The following is a 22,794-nucleotide window of genomic DNA, read 5'->3' on the forward strand; positions in this document are numbered from 1 at the left end:
GGATCTTGAGTTGGGATTTTGTAAGGTCAAGACCGAACGTTCATTGGTAAAAAGTTCTTACAGCTCTATGAATGAAATCATAGAAACTGCTTTGCTTGCAGGACAGTTGAGCAAACTTTTTGCTGACGGATACCAGTGGTGTGATAAGGATGCAGGCTACAAAAAGATGCAGGCCTACAGTGCTTCCAGAAGTATAAAGAGAAAATAAACTGATGTCACTGAGTGAATGTTTTTAATTTAGCCATTTAAAGAACCACTCATCAGTGGCTTTAGCTTTCAGAGTACAAAGTCAGATTAGGATTTCCTTTTTTTTTGTTGATGACAGGAAGCATCAAGGTGCTTCTTTTTTCCCCCCGTCAAACTTCCTGTAAGCTTTATCCATGAACCCTGCCTGACCTGATACTGGGCTGCACAGTACCTGAGTACCTGTTCAGAAGTGAAGGACAGGCAGAGTAAATCTGTAACAGACATTCTTAGAGGGCTAAGCTCCTTACACTGCTGAGAACAGACGAGCTTCAGCTCTGTCAGATCTGACAGGAATTTGTCTTGAGAAAGGTTGACGGGAATGATAGTGACACTTGGACAAAGTCCACATCCATACGCAAGATATGGTGGTCATTTACATTCCAATTTCTGAAACATCTTACTTGATAAAATTATTAAAACCAATATAGGGAAGACTATCAGCAGCTGAAAGAAGAGAAAAATTATCTGTAGTCATGATGCAGCAAGTGTTAAATTTATCGTCTTTCTAGAGCAGTATGAAAAAGGAGGACAGAATTTAATCTTGCATTTATATTTTTAATGAGATCATTTAGTTGTAGATACACTAAAAACTGTTCTTAATGAATCTACTAATTAATTCTACTGCCTCAGTCTAGCATATCATGTGTCTGTAAAACTGAAAGTCTCATCTGCTCCTCTGCAGGTCTAATGAGTGTGTGTTGTCACTGAAGAAATGTGCTCACAATCAGTGATCAAAGGTTTCCAAACAGGAGGCCCCTCTGTCACCAGGAGCTGGGGCCCCATGCACTCCAGAAAGAGGACAAGGATGTTACTGTGTAAAGAGACAGAAGCAAAACCCACCTGTTTGCTTCTCTGCCAATGAAATCAATCCTATGAGCTGCACGCAGGTATCCTCTGTCTGCCCTCTGGGGGAAAAGGTCAAAGGTCAAGAAGGTGAAGAGCCTGATAGTGGGAAGAAGAGAAAGCTGACTAGGGAATAGCTGATACAAGAAAACATTTTTACATTAGAAATTATGTAAGATATTGTATTGTTCACATTTAAAGAACATGTTGAAGAGCATAACAATTACATTTCTAATTTCTGAAATGAAAAAAGGCAAGTAAGTAAAACTCTGCTTTCAAAAGATATTTGAAGGAAGTCAGTCATTCCATAAACCTCATCTCCTCAGGAAGGTTGTTCCAGAGTCAGAATCTAAGATGGCGAAAACACAACAACCTTCAGATTTAAACCTCAGCCTGGGAACAGCCAGAATGGCCCCACATGAACATCTAAGGCTGTAATCAGCTTATTAACTTTGAGTCTAACTTAAATAAGAGTAATTATACTTCTGTAGTGGATATAATGATAATATTCCCCCACAACTGACAATTTAAAGCTGCAGTGAACAGAAAAGGTGAAAGAGAAAAAAAAAGCCTTTTTCCTCTTTTTTCTTCAGTGCATGGATACTCAGGTGTTTGATACTTGGCAAATGTAATTCAGTGCTGCTTTTGGCTTCACACAGGACCCCAACCCCACTCTCCCAGATAAAAGCCTTCTGCCTGACCCACTGGAGCACCACATATTACATTCGACATGGACTTTATACTGCTTAATACCTGGTCTGAAAATGTACATGTAATCAGTCATTCTCATTTCCGGGGAATAAAATAATCTGCTTTTAACAAATCTACTGTCCTATAGGGAACAAGGTGTCCTAGTGCATAAACCATAAAGTTGGCATTAGACATCACTTTTCCTCCCAACTTGGCATGTTTCAACTTGAAGGGTTACCTCTGTGGAGCAGTGTATTTTAACCCACAGCCACAATAGTGTCCCCCTAAAAAAATTGTTTTTAGTTCTTAAAACTAACCAGTGGGTGAAAGCTAGCTGCAAATGTCATATAAGAAAATGAAAGTTGTAACTGTTTAAAGTATTTATTTGAAAATTAATCAGCTTTCTTAACACAGTAACACTGCATATTTATTACAGCTAAGATTTCATTATTATCACAACTAGAATTCCTGTTGTGGAAAAAAAACATTGTCTCTTTTCAAGCTCACATCTCAGCATTTTTAAAAATAACGCTTAATGTGGGTTGTGTAGATGGATCTTATAAACAATCCAATGCTATCAAAAGGTGAGGAATTAATTGTAAACATGTTTAAGTGATACTAAAATCAAATATTGCTGGATAAGCATGATTTTCTAATATAAAATCGAATGATTTCCAGCAGACCCGAGGGAACAGTGCCTCAAAACGGCATTTCAATATATGTAAACTGTCTAAAGGTGGTTTTAACGTGTTCTGCCCCAAACTAATCTCTCCAATCAAAACGTTAGTAGGTTAGATCTTTAAGATTCTACTTCCTCTCCCCGGCAGGAGGAGCACCTCCCTCTGGACCCGTCCTCCCTTTGCAAACGGCGGCGCGCACCATCGCCCGCTCCCGTGACGCAGCGCATCCCCGTGCTGCACAGATGCCGGAGTGGAAGCGACAGGCGCGCTCATCCAAACGCATCGAACACAGGGGACGTGGGAGAAGATCGTCCGATTTGCGTCCGTCTAAGAGCTCCAGACCGCGGGGAACGATGCTCGGAACAAGTCGCTCGGTGGGAAGCAGGACTTAAAAAGCTGCGGAACACTTTTATCTGTATTCTCTCTTTTCCCCCACTCCGATAATAATCAAGATTCCGGGCAGTCGCCGTCCAGTTTTCTCGATCACTGAGAATTTAGTTCCAGTTTCACGACAGGTCGGTGTTTCGTTTGGACACGATGTGGAAGCCGGGAACCCTCCTCCTGCTGTTGCTGTGGCTGGCATCCGGCGAACTCCAGCAAGAGACGGAGCCGCGGAGACTCCCACCCCCAGGAAAGTTGAATTTCGGCTATGTGCCAGCGGGAGTTTACGAGACGCTGGCCCATTACGAACCTGGACCGATAGGGATTCTGTTCCACATGGTCCATGCTTTCCTGTATGCGGTACAACCCAACGCTTTTCCACACGGTAAGCATCCCCAATCGAGCTCACGGTGGCTACAGCACAACAAATGCAGACCGAGCCCTGGGCAACGTGTCTGAAATGTATATGGAAGTCATGGGGGAATAAGTTATGAGAATCTATGAGTGTTGTTCCCGCTTGGTTGTCTTGTGGGACGCAAACAGGGACACGAACAAGAGAGAAACTGCAGGTTATTATACTGGATTACAAATTGACTTTTTTTAAACGTTTTTATGAATTAGGCACATAAATATTTATTCTAGTTTTGTGGATACTGGGTTAGGAATCAAAACTTTGAATTTTATAGCGCTTCTTCGGTCTCACTGCGTGAAAAAGGTGTCCACTTGCGGATTGGTCCAGTTGTGCGTCATGCGCCCCGTTCAGCGCTCACAGCACGCACTTGAAGGTGGTGTTTCTGCCTGCGGCGCACTTTGTGTCAGGATAATTACAATTAATGAGCCTCCCGCTGACAGCAGCGGTGCACGTTGTTTTTGCCTCTGTGAATGAACGTCGTTGGGTAGTTTGTTGGTATGAGCACCCGAAGAGCTTGAACGCGCATGGCTTTACATTTAATACAATTATACCTGGCTGCTTAACCACACCCCCACACACGGAGGTGTCTCTGTGTGTGTTTAATTGGGTATTGGGTGCTCAAAAGACTCTACTCCACTGCATGCATTTCAGTCGAAGAAACATTTTGCAGATTAGTATCTCTCTGAGTCACCTTGTTAATTGAGTAATCCCATAAACCCCTGCGCCATATGCTGTTGGCGTTTTTAGTTTTCAGTTTGTCACCGGCAGTTGGGGGCTCATGGCCTAATCCTATGGAGCAGACAGACCACTGCGCAGTGAAGCTGTTAGTTCATTCATGGGTGCACACACTAAATAATCCAAGGAAGAGGGTGGAAGTCATGTGGAAACAGTGGGATAGGATAATAAACGACAGTTCAGAGACATGTATGTTTAATTTCTTTGACTAGAAATTTCACGCAGATGTTTTTCTTTTTTCTTTTTTTTTTGGGGGGGGGGTCATGAAAGGAAATTTTGCAAGTAAAGGTCATTGGTTATTAATAGAACCTGTGCATGTTTGCATATCTAAATCCAATTCTGTCAGGGCTGCTTTGATTATAAGGCTACAAGCTGGTTTGCAGGAAACCATTGGCCTTTCACGGCTTGTCAACTACATCTCTTGTGCTGCGCCATTACATAACTTGGAGTTATGTTAAAATCTATAAGATGAGCCAGAAGAAAGATCTGCACTCGGTTTCCACTCCAGTGGTTTGTGACTTGAAGTGGCGCAGATGTCAGAGTGGAGCACTGTTTAGGCTGGGTTGACCTGGGTGTCGTTTCTCTTCAGCCTGTGATAAGATACAGTGTTAACGTTGTTACAGCAGGCTTTTAAAGAATGAATCACTGAATCCTGTAGCAAAAAAGGCTCTTAAATTCTGTTCATCTGTTTCCTAATCACATCTGATTTAAAGGGACAGTTCACTCCCAAACAAAACAACATCTTGTCTTTTGGAGTGATCCCACTACTAACTACCATTCATTTGTTGGGCATTTGTTTGAGATGATGATGGCTACAACAAATGTTTTATTAATTTTCTATTTTCTGTTAGAAAATGAAGATATTAGAAAATGTGCAAATGAACATCTTGCTATATATACACACAAACACACACACTAGTTCTGTGGATGTGACTTTATTTATGTATTTATTTTTGTGGATACATTTGGACCATGACAAATCTTGTTATTCATATCCCAATACAGACGAGCAGCGTCAGCCACTCATTCCTTCCCCAACATCTGGACCAGGTGTTTGTTTCAAAGGTTTCTCAAACCCATAATTGAAAGCAAAACCATACTCAGAGCATTAGCAGAGAATGAGTCATTTTTAATATTTTTTTGTAATTTATTTACAGTTGATTGACAAGCACTATATGGGCGAAAGTATCGGGCCACACCTTTAACCTTTGAATTCAGGTCTATGAAATCAAGCACCTTTCCATGTAGTCTGCCTTTAAAGACAATTGTAAAAGAATGGCCTGACTGAATTTGAGTGAGGTACTGTAATAGAAAGCCACCAGTGCAGCAAGTCAGTTCATAATATTTCTTCCTATCTAGAAAAGAATAGAATAGCCCTTTATTCTAGACCATGACACACCATAAAAAGTTACAGAACAGGGTCACCGAGTGCTGAGGTGCACAGTGCAAATGGTAAAAGTCAACAACGTTCTGCTCACTGAATAAATGCAGAATTCCAAACCTCTTCTCGCTATAACATCAGCACCGAAACTATGTGTCATGAGCTTCATGGCATTGGTTTCCATGGATGAGCACTGCAGGAGTAATGTGTAGTTGGCGCAGTACCTTTGTTGATGGAAAAAGGAGAAGGTTGAGCTACAGAAAAGGATAGCATACCATCCTTTAAATCAGGGGTGGGGAACTCCAGACCTCAAGGGCTGGTGTCCTGCAGTTTTTAGATGTCCTTGATCCAACACAGCTGAGTTAACCGGCTAAATTACCTCCTCAACATGTCTTGAAGTTCTCCAGAGACCTGGTAATGAATTAATCATTGGATTAGTTGTGTTGACCCAGGCTGATATCTAAAACCTGCAGGATACTGGCCCTTGAGGCCTGGAGTTCCCCACCCCTGCTTTACATTAACATGCAGGCATTTGCGTATATAGGTCTTACTTTTCTCATTTATCCACTACATCTACCTGAACATTGCTTTTGGTAGCACAGAAAACACAATTATTGTCATATTTTCAGATTTTTGAATAGACAGCAGAGTACTTGTGTTTCATGTTAATGTCAGTTAATGAAACTGTTTTCCTTTTTTAAATTATAGCTCCAATATCAAAGGTTTCATACATGTGCTATATCCCCGAGGCTTGTTCGACCCTTGTGGATTTTTATCCAATACAGTCAACAGCCAGTTAGGCTAACCCTATAAACAAGTGTGAGATGAACATTATGTTGATGAGTAATTAGCGACGCTCCATCATCACATCTCTTACTATCAGTGCGCATAGCACATTACATTGAGGAATGTCTTTATAATCTCATGAATGCTCAATTTAGTCAGCTGATGTGTTCATCACGCTGTATGTGCGGCAAGCGGCTCCGAGCTCGTAGGAGGTTTGATTAGAAAAGAAGCAACAAATGTCTTTCATCAGCACCCACACAAATCGAACAAACAGCGACATATTCTCTAACTTTTTTGTCTCCAACAGCTGCAGTGTGGAAGCCTCCAGGAGCTGTTGACGCCTCCCTCACACTTACCCACACTCTCACCGACACACAGATGCTACAATCCAATACTCAAGCTGATGTATAGGATCACAAACCCTTTTTACACTGCAATTTCACAGCAGTTATGGCTTTGTGATGAATTCTTCTCATTAGGATGTTGACTTTTTTTCATCAAAAGTGAATGGATACTTTCCAAAAAAGCCCAGGGTCCTGTGTAACCTCTGACACCAGAGGTTACAGATGCAGGGGAAGTAGTAGTATCGCTGTTGTGAATTGAAAAGTTTGCAGTGTTAGAGGTTTGAGCCCTACTCCCTCAAATGCACAAGGGTGCTTGAGCAGGACACTGAATCATCTGTGTTTGTTAAAGCAAAGGTGAATGATCTCAAGACCAATGCAGCAAACTGGTTTACGAGCCAGCTGGTAGGGAAATCGCAAGGAAAAGGAAAGGACTGTGCTTTCTTCTAGGCAGCGTCTGAACTTTCAAAATAAGAGCCAATACACTAGTAGATTTCAGATAGTGTCCTCATAGTGCCCGCACTCATCCTAATATTGCAAGCTCATTTAGAAACGTTTTCTTTTTTCTTTTACTCTCATCCAGTTTGCCTGTCAGGGGAATGATTAAGTAGCAATGACATGCTTTGCTCAAAAGCATTTCAGTAGAAAACATGAATGTAGGTTGACAATATTGATATCAACAGTATCAGAAAGCATTCAATCAATTCCCCTTCCCGAATTAGTAAGAATGTAAACATGACATAATAGTTGCATTTAGTTGCATCTATTTAGGTTTTCATGTCTGCTAATTAATCCTGGTGTAAGTCAGCCATCGCTTGAGAATAGCTGTGCATTAAGTTGCGTCTGCGGTTTTGAAATGTACCATTTCATGCCTGTGGGTGAGCGCAGCTGGGAAGCCAGTGCCAGCCATTATCGTGCAGCAGATCCCTGTTGGAAAGTGTTTCCTCATTAGTGTTTCCTTTTCTCAAGAAACCATGTTTAGGTGGAATTCAGACCACAGAGGACGTTTTTCAAAGAACCTAACAGTTGCCAGGGAAACCCATCACCAGTGATCATGACCTGTGTGATTTGCTTCACCTCGCTGGCTTGTGTATCTTACTGCATCATCATGATCATGAAAAGTACTGTGGAGTTATGTAGATTTATGCAGCTCAGGGTATATGGTCTTACCTAATGTTTGTTATTTAACACTCATTCGAAGGGAACCCAGGGTGGGTTTTTTTTTTTTTCTCCAGCAAAGAGGCATGAAGCGACTTTAGTGTTCAGTGAGGGACAGGTAGACATGAAAGAAACTGAAGAGGAAGACTTCAAAAGATTTCTAACCAAGGACAAAGACAAGGAAGCTCATCGTGAGCTGCATTTCTGAGGTTTTTTCTTTCTTTCATGTTCTTTGGAAGAAATCTTAATATAGCAGAGTTTGTTTAAAGTTAAATGATGAGAAATCTCAATTAAGTAGCTAAATGAAAGTAAAAGGTTGGAATAACTAGGATTTAATCAGAAGATGTTAGTGTTCTCTCTCATTCTTGAGCGCTACAAGATTTGCTGGGATTTACAGTAACACCAAGGTTTTTATAGTTAACGAAATCTAAACTAAGAACTAAAACTAGATATAAAAACACATTAGTTTACAGAAATAAAATGGACACACTAAAACTCTGAGGGAAAGGTGTATAAAAAAAAAAAAAACTGAAAATTGTGCTCTCATACTAGTACAAATAATTAACTGAAAATTTGTTGACGTACACCCACCTTTATCTGATGCATTTTAGTATACCAACCAAAATCAGGCACAGAAGATTGGTATAACAAAACGCATGTGATTTACTTACATTTGTTTCAGCAGATAACAGGATAGCAACCTTCTTCTGTTTTTCACTTATCTCCTCATTTGTCTAACTGCTTTGATTCTTTGCTCATATTGTGGCTGCTGGCTAGTGGCTCACTCTGAACTCAGAATAGCTTCAACTTTAGCAACTTTGCTTTTTTTTTTAATCTTCTTTAAATTATATATTTACCTTGGTGAGGGTTATTTAAGTGTCCCATTATGTTTACTGTTACAAGCTTTCTTATGGTTGCCCCACCACGGATTACTTGAGTGGCTGATTTAGATCCCTCTCCATTTGATTTAATAATAATAATAATACATTTTATTTGAGGGCGCCTTTCAGAAACCCAAGGTCACCTTACAAAAAACACAATTAATAAAAGGAACAATAGTCATAAAATACATAAAATAAGTTAAAATTACAAAACAGAGCGTGACAACAGATAAAATCAGCATTAAAGCGAATAAGCCAGTTTAAACAGATGTGTTTTGAGCTGTGTCTTAAATACGGAGAGGGAGTCAATATTTCTTAGTGCAGGAGGAAGAGAGTTCCAGAGCCGAGGAGCAGAGCGACTGAAAGCTCTGTTCCCCATAGTGATAAGGTGTGAGGACGGAACAGTAAGATGAATAGCAGATGATGATCTGAGAGTGCGGGAAACAGTGGTGATATGGAGCAGGTCACACAAATATGAAGGAGCAGATTTATGGATACACTTGTATGCAAGAAGTAAGATTTTAAAATTTATCCTGGCTTCTATGGGCAACCAGTGAAGCTGCTGAAGAACTGGGGTAATATGAGCACTTAACGGAGTGCAAGTTATGACCCGAGCTGCAGAATTTTGAAGAAGTTGGAGTTTATGAAGGGACCTTTTAGGGAGACCAAATAGGAGGGAATTACAGTAATCAATACGGGATGTAATAAGACTATGGACAAGGATGGCAGCAGCATGGGGAGTAAGGAAGGGACGGAGTCGGTGAATATTACGTAAATGGAAGTAAGCAGACCGTGTTATGTAATTAATGTGAGACTGGAATGAAAGAGTATTATCAAGTATGACACCCAAACTCTTAACCTGAGGGGAGGGAAGGGTGGGAGAATTTTCAACGTTAATGGAAAAGCTGTGGGATTTGGTTAAGATAGATGGTGTACCAACAAGTAAAACTTCAGTTTTATTACTGTTAAGTTTGAGGAAATTGGAGGAGAACCAGGATCTAATCTCAATAAGACCGTCTGAGAGGGAGGTAGGTGGGAGGGATGAATTGGGTTTAGAAGAAAGGTAGAGCTGGGTGTCATCGGCATAACAGTGAAAATTTATATTATATTTTCGGAATATATAACCAAGAGGAAGCATATAAATAATGAATAAAAGAGGCCCCAATACTGAACCCTGGGGCACACCAGCAGAAACAGGATAGAGAGCTGAAGAATGGGATTTAAGTTGGATAAACTGAGTGCGGTCTGAGAGATAGGAGGTAAATCAGGTAAGTGGGGTATGACTAATACCAATGGAAGCTAACCGGTTCAGGAGAATATTGTGAGGAATGGTATCAAACGCCGCACTAAGATCAAGAAGGATGAGAATGGATAGGAGACCAGAATCAGCTGCCATCAGAAGGTCATTGGTAATCCTTAACAGAGCAGTTTCGATTTGTATATGTCTAATGCTAATTTGTACACTCACTACTTTGTTGGGGCTCCTTTACAATGAATTTCTACATCAATGCATCATTGGCACTGCTGAGATTTTTGAGCTTTGATTACAGTCTTCAGGTTCTCTGTATTTTTGGCTCCAGTGTTTTTCATCTTCCTCTAGAGACAATACCCTGTAGAGAATGGGCTATTGTCTTTAGGGTTCAGGTCAGGCAAGTTGGCTGACCAGTCAAGTACAGTAGTAATATGGTGAGTAAACAATTTGGTAGTAGTTTGGCACTGTGGACAGATGCTGATGGAAAAGGAACACAGGATCTCCATATTGCTTGTCAACATAATATCTCCTGGTAAACTGCTGTATTGATTTTGGACTTGATAAAATACAGTGGACCACCACCTGCAACACCAGCAGATGAAATGACATTCTAAAGACTGCAGACATTTCATCTGCTGGGTTTCAAACACCTTGGATTATGTGCCTCTCCATTCGTCCTCCAGGCTCCGGGACTTTGATTTCCAAATGAAATGCAAAACATTTACTTTAATCTGAAAACAGGCCTCTGGACCACTGAGCAGTGGTCTTATTCTTTTTCTCCTTAGTCCAGGTAAGACACTCATGATGTCTCTTCTTCAGGAGTTTCTTGATATTAGGAGTCCGACGGTTGCCGCTCTTTTCCTGACATCCATGTGTAGTGTCTCTTGATACACTGACACCAGTATCATTCCACTCTTTGTGAAGCATTCTCAAAATCTTGAATCACCTTGACAATCATCTCATGTCCATCTCATCCGTATTGCTTGTTCGCCTTTTCCTATCACACTTCTCTCTTTCACTCAGCTCTCCATTTATATGCTTGCATACAGCACTCTGTGGCCACCTAGCCTTTTCAGCAATGACCTACTGTATCTTATCCTTATTGCAGAGGGTGTTGATTACAGTCAACTGGACATCAGCAGTCTCCCCATGATTGTTGCTGCGTATAATGAACTAGACTGATAGAAGATGGGTATTTATACTTTTTGAATAATTGTTTATTCAGACATGGTTTCTGATGACAGAAGAATTGATCCTGCTGGTAAACGCATATAGTTTTTTCTAACTTTCTCTTACCATAGCAGCAAACACTCAGTTTTAAAAAACCAAGGCAGCTAGTTATTTTTAGTCACATTAAGAGAGTTCTACTAATGTGAACATTATTTCTTGCCTTGAATTTTTTGCAGAAGCTGATTAACATTATTATAGCTTATGAAAAAAAGTAAAATGATAGGAATAACAGATTATTGCGGTGGGATTAGACTGCAGACACTGACCCTTTGGCATTCTGTGTTTTTAGCTGAATGTTTTACTAGGTTTACAAATCTGAGAATTTGCTGACGAAATACTGATTTGCTTGTAAAATTGATTATGGCACTACATCCTCATTACTCTCCAATATATGTGGCTTTACAAAAGTAATATTTGGAATCTGTCTGCCTTTTGGAGGTTGTTTGATACATTAAAAAATGAAGGGAAAAAGATGACATATGCAGATGAGAGAGAGGTTGGCAGGGTTTAGGTTATTTCTGATGTTTGACCTTGAATACAGCTGAGGCTGTCCACTCTTCAGGGTTTAATTTGACTCAACCAAAAAGCTAGTGTTGGATATTGAATTGCACATGCCCAAAGGTCATTCATAGCACATGAGAATGACTGGGTGATCCCAAAGGCCTTGTCAGATAACAGTCTAGCGCTAAAGTGATTAAAGAGAGCGTCCTTCATTTGGAAGGTCGTGGCTTGAGCCCCTTGACAGCCAGCATCTGTTTTGCTGAAGTGTCCTTGAGCAAGATACTGAGTGTATCTGCTACTGACCCCATCGTTTCTGTTGAGGAGGGTGACTGGGGGGGATCACAGTAAAGAAGGAAATATGGGAAACTAAGTCATGAGTGGTTATTTTTTTTCAGCATTTTTCCAGCCAGTTAAACATTTTCCTAATTAGAGATTTTCTCAGCAGAAGGCACATCTGTGGAGATTACTATTAGATGCTGTGATGATTCGCTCAAAGGGGCTTAAATTTACAATCACGATGTTTGGCAGATCTGAATCAGTTCTCTATTCATAATACAAATCAGTGGATAAACAGATGACTTCCAGAACAATATGTGCCCACATGATGGGCTGGTGTCCTATTTTGCACGTTTTGTTATGAGACACAAAGATCCAGTGAAAAAAATTAGGCTTACTTGCCAGACCAATTTCAACAAGTATTTCAAGTCTTTACTGTGTACATGTCTTGCTGAGTAGGTGACACAGTGGAAGCACTGTGCATAAAGGTAAAAAAGTGAATGGATGGATTCTTATATAGAACCTATATACTATACTTAATTCTACTCTCTCGGAGTACTCAAAGCGCTCTATACAACATGCCACATTCACCCAATCACACCCATTCTCACAAGCACTGTCTCTATACATAGTGCTTTCTAAGTACATTCACGCTCCGATCGGAGAGCAACTTGGGGTTAATATCTTGCCCAAGGATACTTGACATGCAGACTGGAGCAGCCAGGGATCGAACCACCAACCTTCCAATCAGTAGTCAAAGGAGCTTGCAAAGAAAAGCGTCTGGACTTCTTTAAGTTGCTTGAAGACGTTTCACCTCTCATCCGAGAAGCTTCTTCAGTTCTAAGGTCAAATGGTGGAGAGTCCCAGATATAAACCTAGTGGGAGTAACCCCCCACATCAGGGGGTCCTTTTGTCCCTCTGTGGGGGGTTACTCCCACTAGGTTTATATCTGGGACTCTCCACCATTTGACCTTAGAACTGAAGAAGCTTCTCGGATGAGAGGTGAAACGTCTTCAAGCAACTTAAAGTCCAGACGCTTTTCTTTGCAAGCTCCTTTGACTACGATGACCTGGATGACTGAGAACTAGAGCTGGGCGATATGAGATTTTTTCATATCACGATATGTTTTTTTCATTTCAGGCGATAACGATATCTATCACGATATAAGCCAAATAACTATATTTGTAAGATTTAAATGTGCCATTGCTCACAAGTAAAATGTGAAATAATCAGCAGCTTGTTTTTATTTAAATATTTATTTCCCATAATAAGTTCAACAGGGTAGATGTACTTAAGGAACATGACACTTTTTCAGATAAATAAAGGCAAATATTGCAAACTACACAAAAGGCAGCCGCTAAAGCGTTTAAGTTTCAAAATAGAACAAACGAAACAAACTAAATTGTCAATTCCACTTAGAAACAAAATATTAATTCTAAAAATAAATCTTAGTTTGTTTTACAGAAGAACAGACAAAATTGACTAACTTTTGTCAATATCAAATAAACTGAGAACTAAAAGGAAATTCTCAATCTCTCCTTGTTGTATAGCTTAGCTTTTCAAACAGTTTTAACAGTTACTTTAGTCTGACAAAAGCCAAATGACGAATTAGCGCTTCCAGTCAGAGACTGAGGCTACGTCCACACGTACACGGGTATTTTTGAAAACGGAGATTTTCCGTTTTCGTTTTAAAAAATAATCCCGTCCACACATAAAGGCAGAAATGAAGGAAAACGCTGCTATGAACATGCCAAAGCAGCAGGTGGCGCTAGATTCCTAGCCGTGCAGAAATGTTGGCCAATCAGAAGTCTAGAAGCCTCGGTGGGAAAAAGTAAACAAAGCTGGGGCATAGAAGCAGAACAGAGTCGTATGTGTGGACGGACAGTAACTGTGTGTATATGTAAGCATTTAAACACTGCAGAGAGTAGAATTAACAGTAACAGTATTGTAGAAATCCATTTCACCGAAACAATAACGTGGCGCACAGTGTGACGCATGCACCAGTTTATTGTATTTCCAGACTTGCTTTCGGCACAATTTACAGTGCACGCTACTCTGTTTTTGTCAGACTTGAAATAGCCGAAATACCTTCACACTACGGAACTTCTTTGGCTCTTCCGTTCGACAATCTCTCCGGCATTGGAACCATCATCTGTTTTCTCTTCGGTCACGCTCGGTTGATTTTTCTAGTCGGCACACTCATTTCCTCCATTACGCGCTGGCTCCATTACCCGCTGGCTGCTTCCCAAACAAACACACGTGCGGCTTGGCACTTGTGCTGTACGTAACAAGTCACGCGACGTGACGCTGCGGCTGTGATTGGTTCGGCTCTGCGCTACTTAATTTGGATTGGCTGACCTTTTTTTTTTTTTTTTTTTTTAAGAGGACAAGAGCGGCGAGGTCTATCGCGATAGCTTAATTTCTCTATCGAGTAAAAGTTATATCGCGATACATATCGTTATCGTTCTATCGCCCAGCTCTACTGAGAACCTTCACAGACACTTCCAGTCAGTAGATGACCTGCTCTACCTCATGAGCTACAGCCATCCCGAAAAAGTTTAGACTGAAACCAGTATAAACTATGTATGCAACCCGTACTTAAATTTTGCTGTACAGATCTCAGTTTCAGGATAGCTTGTTGATGGTACTGGCAGGTCCAGTAGATACGACACATTTTCACAAACAGCTGCTTTTTATATTCAAAGTTTTTCACATGTTTGATTTAGTAGTCTCTGTTTTATTGTCTAAGTTCAGTTGCTGGTAACCAGCTATATCTGGTCTTAACTATCTAGTGTTTCCCTGGGGACAGGTTGGTCAAGTTGTTCAATGTACTCAGTATCATTCATTTACATCAAGTCTCTCTCCCTACTGTTGGACAGGCTCTAATTGCTCTGTTTGAACTACAGCTGGTAACAGAAGTTCTTGTTCTGCCTTTGAGATCTGCTTCAAGCTCCAAGTAGAACATACGTGGAGAGCTGGTGCTAGAGTAGAACAAGGACTGCCATCTGCAGCTGTAGTCCAAAACAGGGAAACGCAAGTCCATCCACAGAATAAAGAACTTACTGGACAGGCAGTGATTGTTGCTCTGTTAAATTGTCACAAAGTTAAGTGGTAATGTTCATTAGTCAGCTTTCTTTAAAAATCTGCCAACCTCCTGTTCACAAATACAATGTTAAACTTGGGGAAACTGAACTGTTTTCTGGGGAAAAATACAAAATTACAAAAAAAACAAACCCAAGCAGACACAAGGAGACAGTGCAAATTCCACACAGAAAGACCCCATCTGGCTGCTGGATTGGAACCCAGGCCCCTCTTGCTGTGAGATGAAGATGGTAATACACCAACAAATGGTAGTCCATGTTCTGCTCTGTGTAGCAGAACCAGCTCTCCACCTCCTGTATGTTCTACTTAGAGCTTGTAGCAGATCTCAAGCGCAAGAACATGAACTTCTGTTACCAGCTGTAGTTCAGAGTCTATCCAACAGTAGGGAGAGAGACTTGGTGTGAGGTAAGAGGGCCCTTAATCACAGGGGGTGGTGTGGGTGAATGGTTGGATGGTATGCTAACATTGCCGGGGCTTTTAAGAAAGTTTACTTTTGTGGTCACAAAGACAAATGAAATTCTTCAGACATATTTGAGTTAGAATTCTTTAATCATTATTACTTTTGTTATTGGTAATTTTGTTACTATTGTTATACTACTGTTAAGCATATGTGTAATAAGAATCTTAATAATAATTTATATATTATTGTAGGATCTACTGTACAATACAAAGCGCCTTGAGGTGACTATTGTTGTGATTTGGCACTATATAAATAAAATTGAACTGAATTGAATAAGAAACCAGCTGCTGCTACCTGCTGTGCATCTGTAAGCACAACATAGGCATAGAGACCATAGAGGAAAGAGACCGTTTATTCCAGGAATAAAATAAAAATGTACACTTTTATTGCAAAAAAAATATTCCCCCCAAAATATTTTATTTCTGTTTTACAAAGGCAAGAAAGGAATACCAAATCCCTTATAAATCTTTTATCTGCCGACAGAGAGAATTATGAATAATGGTGATTTGAGCACAGACTGAATGGGAAATTTTGTTCTTCTGTTTGGCCTTATGGAAATTGGCATTGAGTGTTTTGGGGACTTGGAGATGTTATTCGACTGCGTACCTTGGAGCAATCTGTGGGGAATGCTTGGGGGGGGGGGGGGGGGGGATATGTCTTGAACTCTTGCTCACAAGAGGTGAGCGTACAGTGGGCCAATCCTTCTGTCAATGTCCTCAATGATGCGGATGCTGTACTGGTCTTCTGTGGTACTTGTCAACATAGGTTCTTACCCTCACCTATGGCTACAAGCTCTGGATAGTGACCAAAAGAGTAGATTGCACATAAAAGCTCATTCTGGAGGGGCTCAGAGTACAGCTTCTACTCCTCAGCAAAAGGAGCCACCTGAGATGGTTTGGTGTCTGACTAGGTTGCTTCCTGGACACCTCCTGGGTAAGGTGTTTTTGTCACATCCTACTGGGATTTCAAGTGTCAAATCTCTGATTATTGATATTAATATCAAATTTTTTTGCAATATTAATGAAATTAACCCTACTGCATAATATTTTGGAGAACCCCAAAAAGCTAATGAATCATGTATTCAGGGAAAAATAGCAGATTGAGTCTACTTTAAAGATCCTTCGTAAACATATTATAAGCCATAATGATCTGATTAAAGCACTTCAACATATGTAACACAAGGACTGCTAAGAAATATTTTGTCACCTTCGTCCTTACATTATAAGTATTTATCATCTGCTAAGAATTTTTGTGTTTTTGTCTGCAGACAGGCTAAAATATGTACAATATTAGCGGATATATGTGCAATATTCAGTTTATAATTAATTACTGTGTGTAGAGTGTTTAAAATATTATAAAAACACAGATTTGGGGCAACTGCATCATGTTTATCGAGGCTTCTGTAACACATATGTAGAGGAAACAGGGTCACGTTGCTGCCTTTTTCATTATTTTGTAGAACTACTGCCCTGAGGCCCATGATGCAAACATGTGAGGAACACTTTCATGTCCTCCAGTATTTTAAACTTTTCATAGCTTCCATCTGTTACTAAACAAGATCTGATACGACTGTGTGTGGATTTATTATCATCTCATTATCTAACCATCTATTCAACTGATCTGTATGTTTCATAAATCCTTAATGTAACAGAAAGATACATTTTTGTTTGCAAAATCTGGTTCATTTTTAACAATCTTACTAAACTGCCAGGCTATAAATAAACTGCTGTGTAATTTAGCATCACTGCATGATTCCCTGGCCCAGTCATACTCTTGGAGCATCTGGATGACAGAAAGTGATGTGTATGGTTCTCCTGCTGTGGTTTTGTGCTGTCACACACAGTTGTGTCATTGCACTGACAGTGATGGTTGTTAGTGCTGGGATGCTTGAGGACACAAACAGGGACAGCCTTAGTCGCCTGTAGCATAATGGCAGCTGATTGCCACAGGCGATGTGTCACTGTGTGCAGCACAGTGCTAAAGAGGCTATCACAGGTGAAAATGTACACTCGGCCACACAGATCTCCTTGTTTCAGATATTTTGTCATGGGTTACACAGACTTACTCTTATTCCATGTATACTTGGTGCAGTCGGCAGAGGTTGATGCCAGTCTCAATTTTTGATACTTTACATTTGGAACCAGGACAATGTAGACGAATTTCCTGAAATTTCACAACAGATGGTTGGTTGAGAACAGAAGCATATTAGGGCTGCTTAAAAATGGAGCTTGTGAGTGGGGTAATATACGTTCACTGTATAGTTTGTTTGGCAAATATTGATAGGACCAGGCTGAATCAGCTTTTGCCTTCAGAACTACCTTAATGTTAATGCTGGAAACATTCCTCAGAGATTTTGGTGTGTGCTGTCAAGATAGCATCCCACAGATAGGTCACCTGTCATCATCCCCATGCCTTAATGTCTAAATGCACTGTGTTGCTGTCATTTGATTGGCTGATTAGATATTTGTGTTGATGAAAAGCTGAACAGGTGTATCTCAGGATTCCCAAGATTAAAGTTTTTCAGGATTTAACATTTTCAGGGTTGCATCAATGTAATTACATAGACAACAATGCTTGCCATGTATAGCAATATTATTATAAATATCAACACATTCTTGGTCTGATTGTTTTTTTGAATCTGGATCAATAAATTATGTTTTCTGTTACCTAAGATTTTTCTCCTAATGCCAAAGGAACATATCTTTACCATGTGTTTGTTGTGGTATTTAGTATTCTGATAGGTTGATAGGATCAATGAAAGAAACATGCTTTTTCTTCCTATCTTAAACATGTCTAGTAGGTAGAGTATACAGACTGCTAATGCTCTTGTCGCACAACAGGATGTCTTCCATTTAAGCTGCTGCTGCCCCAGCTTTGTAAGAAAAGATCACACTGCATAATGAGAACAAAAAAGTAATATTGTAAAGCACTTTAATTCCCTGCCTGCAGCTCTAGCCCTGTGAATAGATATCAAAATAGCCTTTAGCTACGTGTTGTTACACTTGAAATGGATCCACAAATCTGGGATTAGTCTTTCTGAAGGCTCAGCGAGGCAGGTGAGGTAGCCAGCTCTAAATGAATTGCCTCAATGCTAAATATATTACACAGCCATTTAAAGAGGACAAGACATGTTTAACAGCAAATTATTAAACACCAACAAATCCAAGCTTACCCGAGGAACTGCGAAAAATCATTTAATAAATAAAATGGGCATGATATTATTAATTTTGCTAGTAAAGGGAGATGAATTGTTAGTTTTTTCTGCTCTAATAAATTGACTTGAGTAAAATGATGAGACGTAGCTAGATTAATATTGAGGCAATCATACTGTCAGAGGTGACATCGTTACAGCAAGTCTACATTAGCAACAATCTTTAACCTTCACCCTGCTCTTACTTGAGGTCAGAGCATCAGCTGGTGGATACAGAGTCTGATGTCTCGCTTGGGAAAAATATGTAAGGGATTTGTTGACTGACACTCTTCTATTTTCGGGACTAAATGTGTGAACCATCACTGACAAGTTTGCTTTCGGCTTTCCACCAGCCTGCTAGTGCAGGCATTCAGTGTTTAACCTCCCAATGAATCGCCTCGAATTAAGAGCAAATGTATTCCTATTTCCTATTGACAATTTTGTTAAAACTAACAATAATTGGAAAATTGTAAATTGTTTTCCAGAGTAAGGATAATTATCATTAAAATTACATGGTTTTATATGACAGAAAATGAGGACAAAGAGAGATGAGGATCTTTAAATTGCCTAACAAATTCCATCAATATGTTCTCATTATTGGTGGTAACTGCAACACAAGAGAATCGTTATGAGTTGTTGCTTTTAAGACCATTCGGACTACTAGCTCATCAAGCAAATGATTTTATAATTGGAGCTGCAGCACTGAAACAGCACTCGTTCGTTTTTGTCCAATACTGAAGAAACTGTAGGACTCTAGCAGCACTGCACATCACAGTGTTGGTTTGAACCTTTTGAAATGAAAAGCCATTCAGTATACCTTTCAGTCTCAGTGTTGAAAGATTTCTATCCGGTTTAAAGGGAAATGCGTACTTCAATAGACTGAACAGGCAGTTTATGAGAGAAAAGTGATGCATCTCATTTAGAAGGTTTGCTTCACTAACGGCTGGCATATTAGCAGATGAAGTAAGGGGAGATAAGAGCTGTGGCATTAAGATAAGTTGAGACATTTCAGGGTAATATTATAATGCCACCATCAGCTTAAGCTCCCAGCTATCTGACAGTGCAGGTGAGAAATGTGGCAAAGCCATACATGGGGACAGCACAGGTAGAAAATCTAAAGATCGTTGTAGTAAGAAAAGCTGTGGAGATATGGGCTTATTTAAAGAAAGAAGCAAAATTGAAAGGAAATAAATGCAGGGAGTTTGCTGGTGAAAGAGCTGTCGGTTCCCCAGCTGCTGCTAAAGCCCTGTTTCATTCGGGAACGTCATATTTGGGTCAGGCCTGGGTAGCCAAGCAGGAGAGTCGAGACGAAGCAAGCGGCTCAGTCCTGCTGAATGGATGGCAAGTCATGCATTCTCTGTCCCTTTGTTCCGCTTCATTGGTGGGTGCAGCGGTGCCTGCTACGAGTCGACTCTGGGGACATGGTGAGTTGTAATTGCAGATGTGTGGCGAAAGAGGGTCAACCTGCCAACTCCAAGGATGACTACTCTAAATGGTGCTCTTCCTTCTTTAGCCGCTCGTCACAACGCTTCGCAATATCCTTGCACCCTTCACTCAGCGTTCCAGAGACTGTTTCACTGAGTGGGATGTGTCACAGTAAGACGACTATGCCACACTCAGAGACTTTTGGTGTGCAGCTGAATTGTGTGTTTTCCTTTGCTCCGAACTTACCGTATGGGGACTGCTGAGTCCAGCTGGTTTATGTAAAATGTTTACTGAAAGTAAAGCTTGGCGCTTGAGTTGGCTCCAAACTAATTAACACCATGTCGATGCAGCTACTATTTACAATAAAGGATGGCAAAAAGTCAAGTGCTAGCTGATTAAGCAGCACTTTGCGGTGTTTCCCACACAAGGTTTTACCCTGACATTTTGCCAGAATATATAAACCAAATCGTTAGACTACCACCACCAGCAGTCAGCAACTAGGTAGATGATATCAGCCAGGATTGATCCTTGCTTTCACGTTGTTCACATCAAATTCTGATTCTAACATTTGAAAATTGCAGAATAAATCCAGACTTATAGGACGCATAAAGGTTTTTCCAGTCTTCTGTTGTCCACTTAATTGCACCTAAGTGCATAACGGTTATTTTTCCTCATTTGAATGAAAGATGCTATCTGTGGTGGATTTAGTAGTCGACAAACACCTAGTTAACTGGCACGCCCAAGACCTTCCTGTCTCCATCTTAACGATCGGCTTGCATTGTTGTGGGAGCCTTCAGTGTATCATTTAACTGCTTCCTCAGATTGAATCTCAAACCTCACTCTACAGTAATCCTAGTATTTTCTGGAGAGCTGCTCCAAGCTGGCTGGTACTCAAACCATAAACTGCTGCAAGTGGAGATTCGGTTCATGTGCAGCTACACCAAGCTGAAAGAGGCTGTAGAACAAAGACTACCAATGCCAACTGCTGTTCAAGTTACTGGCATTGGAACCTATCCACAGGATGATGAACTAATGTATTGCTTATTTGTTTGTCACAAAGCACTTGGCAAATATATTTTTACAGCAGAAACTTTTGAAGGGACTTATTTAATAACTCACTCTAGGAAAGTGTGTGTGTGCCTCTTTTCACTGCGCACATGCCTCCTTCATCTTCCACAAATAGAATCCAAATTTGTGGGAAGCACTTAGTTTGTATATCTCCTCAACAATCAACATGCCCTATCATGTAGAAATGATAGGCTAACTGTGTTTGTATGTTTTCCAAACCTTTGGGAATTTGATATCAGTATATTACTTTATAACAGCAGGCACATTCAGTGACAGCTTGAGGGCTTCCTCTCTTATCAAAGCGTGGAAATTGTATCACAATGAGAACTTTATGACATTGTAACGAGAACCGTATTGCTCATGCTTGTTGACTTTACTGTATAATTTTCTATAAAATAGATAGGATAAAATAATTTTATGTGCTGCAAATACTGTGCTTTGTTTGTGATGTGGGTTGACAATAATAATTTTGGCATGTAGAGTGCACTGGGAGCACTGTGGCTATTTCTCTAGAGAGAACATGACAGAATTTAAATACATCCACAACAAAAATTAGGAGCAAACTGTAGTTATGGCGACGTGTGGGGAAACTGACAGACAGTAGTCATCAGCATGAATGGATCAAGCATTTAATAAAAAAAAAAAAAAAGAAAGAACCTGAGTTTATATCTGACAAGAAAAATTACATCAACTGGAATGAGAATGAAAATTTGTGTGTGTATGTGTGTGTGTGTGTGGGTGTGCTTTCTCCTGTTATCTGTCACCAGGCAGCCATTAGATTGTCTCCTGTGATTGGTCAGTCTTCACCCTTTGCAGGTCATTGGTCCTGTCTGTCATTGTCACCTTTGCAGCATTGCTTCAGCCTTGATTAGCTGATGGTAATCTGGGTCGTTGTTTACCTGGGCCAGACTGCAGAGACAATCCTCTTGGTTGTCAGGCAGTAGACATGCTGACCAGACTCCACTACAGACTACATGTGCCTTGGTACTTTCAATTAACTACTTGGGCTAAAGGTTAGAATAGTAGGCTCATGACCGGAAGACCTTAATTCTGACTCACTGTGTATATGTGAGTATATACAGAGCTGAGGTTCTTTTTCCTCTCAAAATCACTTCTGTTACAGTTTTAATTCATGTAACATTGTGCTATAGTAATTTGCTTTTACAATACAAAATGTCGCCAAAAACTGGCTCGAACATGGGGCTTTTAAGAAAGTAGAAATTTTGACTACATCTAAAGGCAGATTTTATATCTGGTCAGATATAAAAGTCACACAGTATCAGAGCTAAAAGCTTATGATTATAACCTTCTCCCGGCTGCATCACACTGCCTTTCTGACCTTTTTGCTCTTTTATCTTATGAGTCTCTTTGCATTGAGTATCGTGAAAATGAATGATACAAATGAGAATAATGGTGCACACCTTTTCAATGTTCCTTCTTCAAGCATTTGTGACAATCCAATAAGGTTTATCCTCATAAAGAGGCTGAGAATGTAAACAGAGAGCTTGAGAAGATTTTAAATTCTTTTAAAGACTAACTCAGCTACCAGCCAATTTCACCATATTTTGTGTTCATTTGATTTAAATCTGGTCTGTTACCTTTGCACACAGAACGAGAGAGGGGAAACAAAGAGAGTCACCTGCTTGGATTGTGATTGAAATCTGGACAATGGTCTAAGTAGTGGTCCACATTTTAAAAGCCTGGCCAATTATCTGAGCTGTTACACATAAATTCCATTTCAATCAAGTTCAAGTTC

The 22,794-nt window shown here is 40.2% G+C and overlaps 1 protein-coding gene across 17 annotated transcripts in view; it reads left to right on the forward strand.

The window, feature by feature from the left end:
- The first annotated feature begins 2,640 nt into the window (after positions 1-2,640).
- The window catches only part of prom1a (prominin 1a), a 94,890-nt gene continuing 74,736 nt past the window's right edge, over positions 2,641-22,794 (forward strand). For 7 of the 17 annotated variants that reach the window (XM_076889641.1, XM_004553667.3, XM_004553668.3 and 4 more), the window contains exon 1: positions 2,642-3,225. In XM_076889641.1, coding sequence (XP_076745756.1) covers positions 2,997-3,225 — 229 coding nt within the window. In that variant the 5' untranslated portion in view covers positions 2,642-2,996. Of the gene's footprint in view, positions 3,226-22,794 lie in introns of all 17 variants that reach the window. The other 10 variants (XM_023152764.3, XM_004553660.3, XM_076889618.1 and 7 more) reach the window with 3 other exon arrangements.

This window comes from Maylandia zebra, linkage group LG2, assembly GCF_041146795.1.
Source record: "Maylandia zebra isolate NMK-2024a linkage group LG2, Mzebra_GT3a, whole genome shotgun sequence".
Classification (NCBI taxonomy): domain Eukaryota; kingdom Metazoa; phylum Chordata; class Actinopteri; order Cichliformes; family Cichlidae; genus Maylandia; species Maylandia zebra.